The sequence below is a fragment of the Siniperca chuatsi genome, linkage group LG9 (assembly GCF_020085105.1).
Source record: "Siniperca chuatsi isolate FFG_IHB_CAS linkage group LG9, ASM2008510v1, whole genome shotgun sequence".
Classification (NCBI taxonomy): Eukaryota; Metazoa; Chordata; class Actinopteri; order Centrarchiformes; family Sinipercidae; genus Siniperca; species Siniperca chuatsi.
The window spans coordinates 15732565-15734854 of NC_058050.1; the positions used below are offsets into that span (position 1 = coordinate 15732565).

At 42.0% G+C, this 2290-nt stretch overlaps 1 protein-coding gene across 2 annotated transcripts; it reads right to left on the reverse strand.

Annotated features, from left to right (window-relative positions):
- Positions 1–44: 44 nt before the first annotated feature.
- twist1b (twist family bHLH transcription factor 1b) lies at positions 45–1447 on the reverse strand. Of its 2 annotated transcripts, none has more exons than XM_044207512.1 (2): positions 878–1447; positions 45–583 (listed from the first exon to the last, which is right to left on the reverse strand). In XM_044207512.1, exons 1-2 carry the CDS (start codon positions 1289–1291, stop codon positions 503–505), a joined length of 495 nt encoding a protein of 164 aa, XP_044063447.1. In that variant the 5' UTR covers positions 1292–1447; the 3' UTR covers positions 45–502. The 2 variants fall into 2 exon arrangements, with proteins under 2 accessions (XP_044063447.1, XP_044063445.1); XM_044207510.1 differs by having other exon boundaries at positions 759–1446.
- Between the last annotated feature and the right edge of the window lie 843 nt (positions 1448–2290).

The window sequence follows — 2290 nt, forward strand, 5'->3', positions numbered from 1 at the left end:
ACAATTCAGATTAGACTTACACAAAAAAGAAAGTCAAAGGCAAGCACTTTCATCGTCATTTTCTTTAATGCAAAAAAATGTACAAACATTTACAAAAATCGATAATAAAAATAGGAATGTATTTGTATTTCAGACACAGGATCTATTCCTCAATGTAACACGTTTCACCAATAAATAAATAAATGTTCTGAAAATATTTTTTTTTTGCACAGGTTAGATCCACACAGTCAGCCTATAATGTGAGCTACACCACCAGTTGACAGTCTCACACCAAAAACTGAGACAACTGCTTCAATAATGCACTTTGACCTCCACAGAAATAAGTCCAAAGGCATGCATTAAAAACTTTTCTTTTAAAAAAACAAAACACATGATATTTTCAACATTCGTCGTCAACAACATGAAAACACATCAGAATGGGGGTGATTGGAGCTAAAAACACGGCTGCAAGTCCCTATCGGGCCTCTGCAGAATGATCCCCAGAGCTTCTGTCGTCTTTGGTTTAAATAGAGTGATCCCATGTATCCAGCATTGGACTCCAGATTTGTCCCGTCAGAATGTCATAAGTAGAATCAGCAGTCACCTGTGGGTTAGAGAAGGCATTAGTTATCACGAAACTGTGCAGAGGGGTATACAAAATAACGCTGTTTCAGGTAGCATTAGACCATTGTGCAGCCATTAAAAAAACATGTTCTAGTGGGTTCATTTTTCCACAGTTTAAGACCTGGATCATGCAATTTAGTTAAAATCTAGCGTACCATTTAGGGCATAATTTCTCCAGGTGCTAGTGAGATGTTGACATGGACCAAGCGCCCTCCATCCTCCATACAGAGAAGGCGTAGCTCAGCCTCTCATGAGCCACATAACTACAACTTGCCATTTTGGAGTCCAGCTCGTCGCTTTGCAGCACCTGGTAGAGGAAGTCGATGTATCTGGCTGCAAGTTTTAGGGTCTGTATTTTGCTGAGTTTGTCCGAGGGCAGAGTGGGGATAATTTTCCGCAAAGCTGCGAACGCCTCGTTGAGAGACTGGGTCCTCTGTCGCTCCCGGACGTTGGCCATGACCCGCTGCGATTGGAGCTCCTCGAAAGACTGGGGGCTGCTGCTGCTGGACTTCTTCCCTCTTTTCCCAGGGGTCGGGCTATCTGAGTCCTCCCCGTTTTTCCTGCTCGGTCTCCTCTTCCTCCCACATCTCTTCGGCTGTCTGTCCAGCTCCCCCTCGCTGTTGCTCAGGCTGTCCACAGGAGAGACAGGGGAGCTGCTCGACTCTTCCCCCATATTTTCCTCAGACATCTCCACTTGGGTAGATGGTGGCCAGAAAGTGTCCAAAAATTATTCCCCTCTCATGAAGTCACGGAATTAGTCCACCTGTAGGTCTATCTGGCTTTGAAGACACCAAAGTATCCATAGATGGGTTCCTGGGAGGACAAGCCTTTTCCGATACTTGAGAAACTTAGGCAGTTCTTATAGGCTGCATGGCGTAAACTTTTTTGGGGAGGGACAGGATTGGCCAAGAAGATGAATTACGTGAGGCGAGGGGTGGGAGCATCCGAGGAACTATCAGAAACGCTCCTGATACAAAGTCAGAGTTGGAAAAGATAACTGGGTAAAGCTGCAGTTTCTCATCATTAGCCTATTATTACAAAATCAACCAAAATGTAGTTAAAATAATAATAATGACTCCAACATGAGTTTCAGTAGTTTAAATCATCTTTTAATTTTCTTTTAATTAAGTTCACATAAGCGAGGGGAAATCGAGTAGTAGCCTAAATTGCCTCATTGTGCATGTGCTAAAAAGGACTTCGAAACGAAATCACATTGAAAAAACAGGCCAATATAATTTAAATTAACCAATTGTAACATCCTTGTTTTTCCTGCAGGTCTGAGCGCAAACAACGCGTAGTTTTTGATCCCTCAATCCATCCATTGGCATCCTAATAAAATACATATTGTCCCATCATATCACCGCTGCTATATGTTTGCTATAATCTCCAGTAATTGTATGAGCCGACACTTTCTTTTGAAAATCAAGGACTATGCAACCATGGCACATCTCAGTAGGCCTAACCCACATGGATTTTGGATTCATGTTTCCATCTAGTCTTACTTAAATCAAGTGAGATCAAACAACTTTCATATAGGCAACATATGATCTCAATCTTACATTTTTGACATGCAGCCAGTACTGCAGATTGTCAAACTTTTCCTTGGAAGACTGCTGCATGCTCTAATTATATTCCCCACAAGAGGGCATGTTTTTGTATACTGTAATATACCACAAAATATATGTAA

Coding starts and splice junctions, on each gene's coding strand:
- twist1b (XM_044207510.1), bottom strand. CDS start 1,291: ATGTCTGAGGAAAATATGGGGGAAGAGTCGAGCAGCTCCCCTGTCTCT.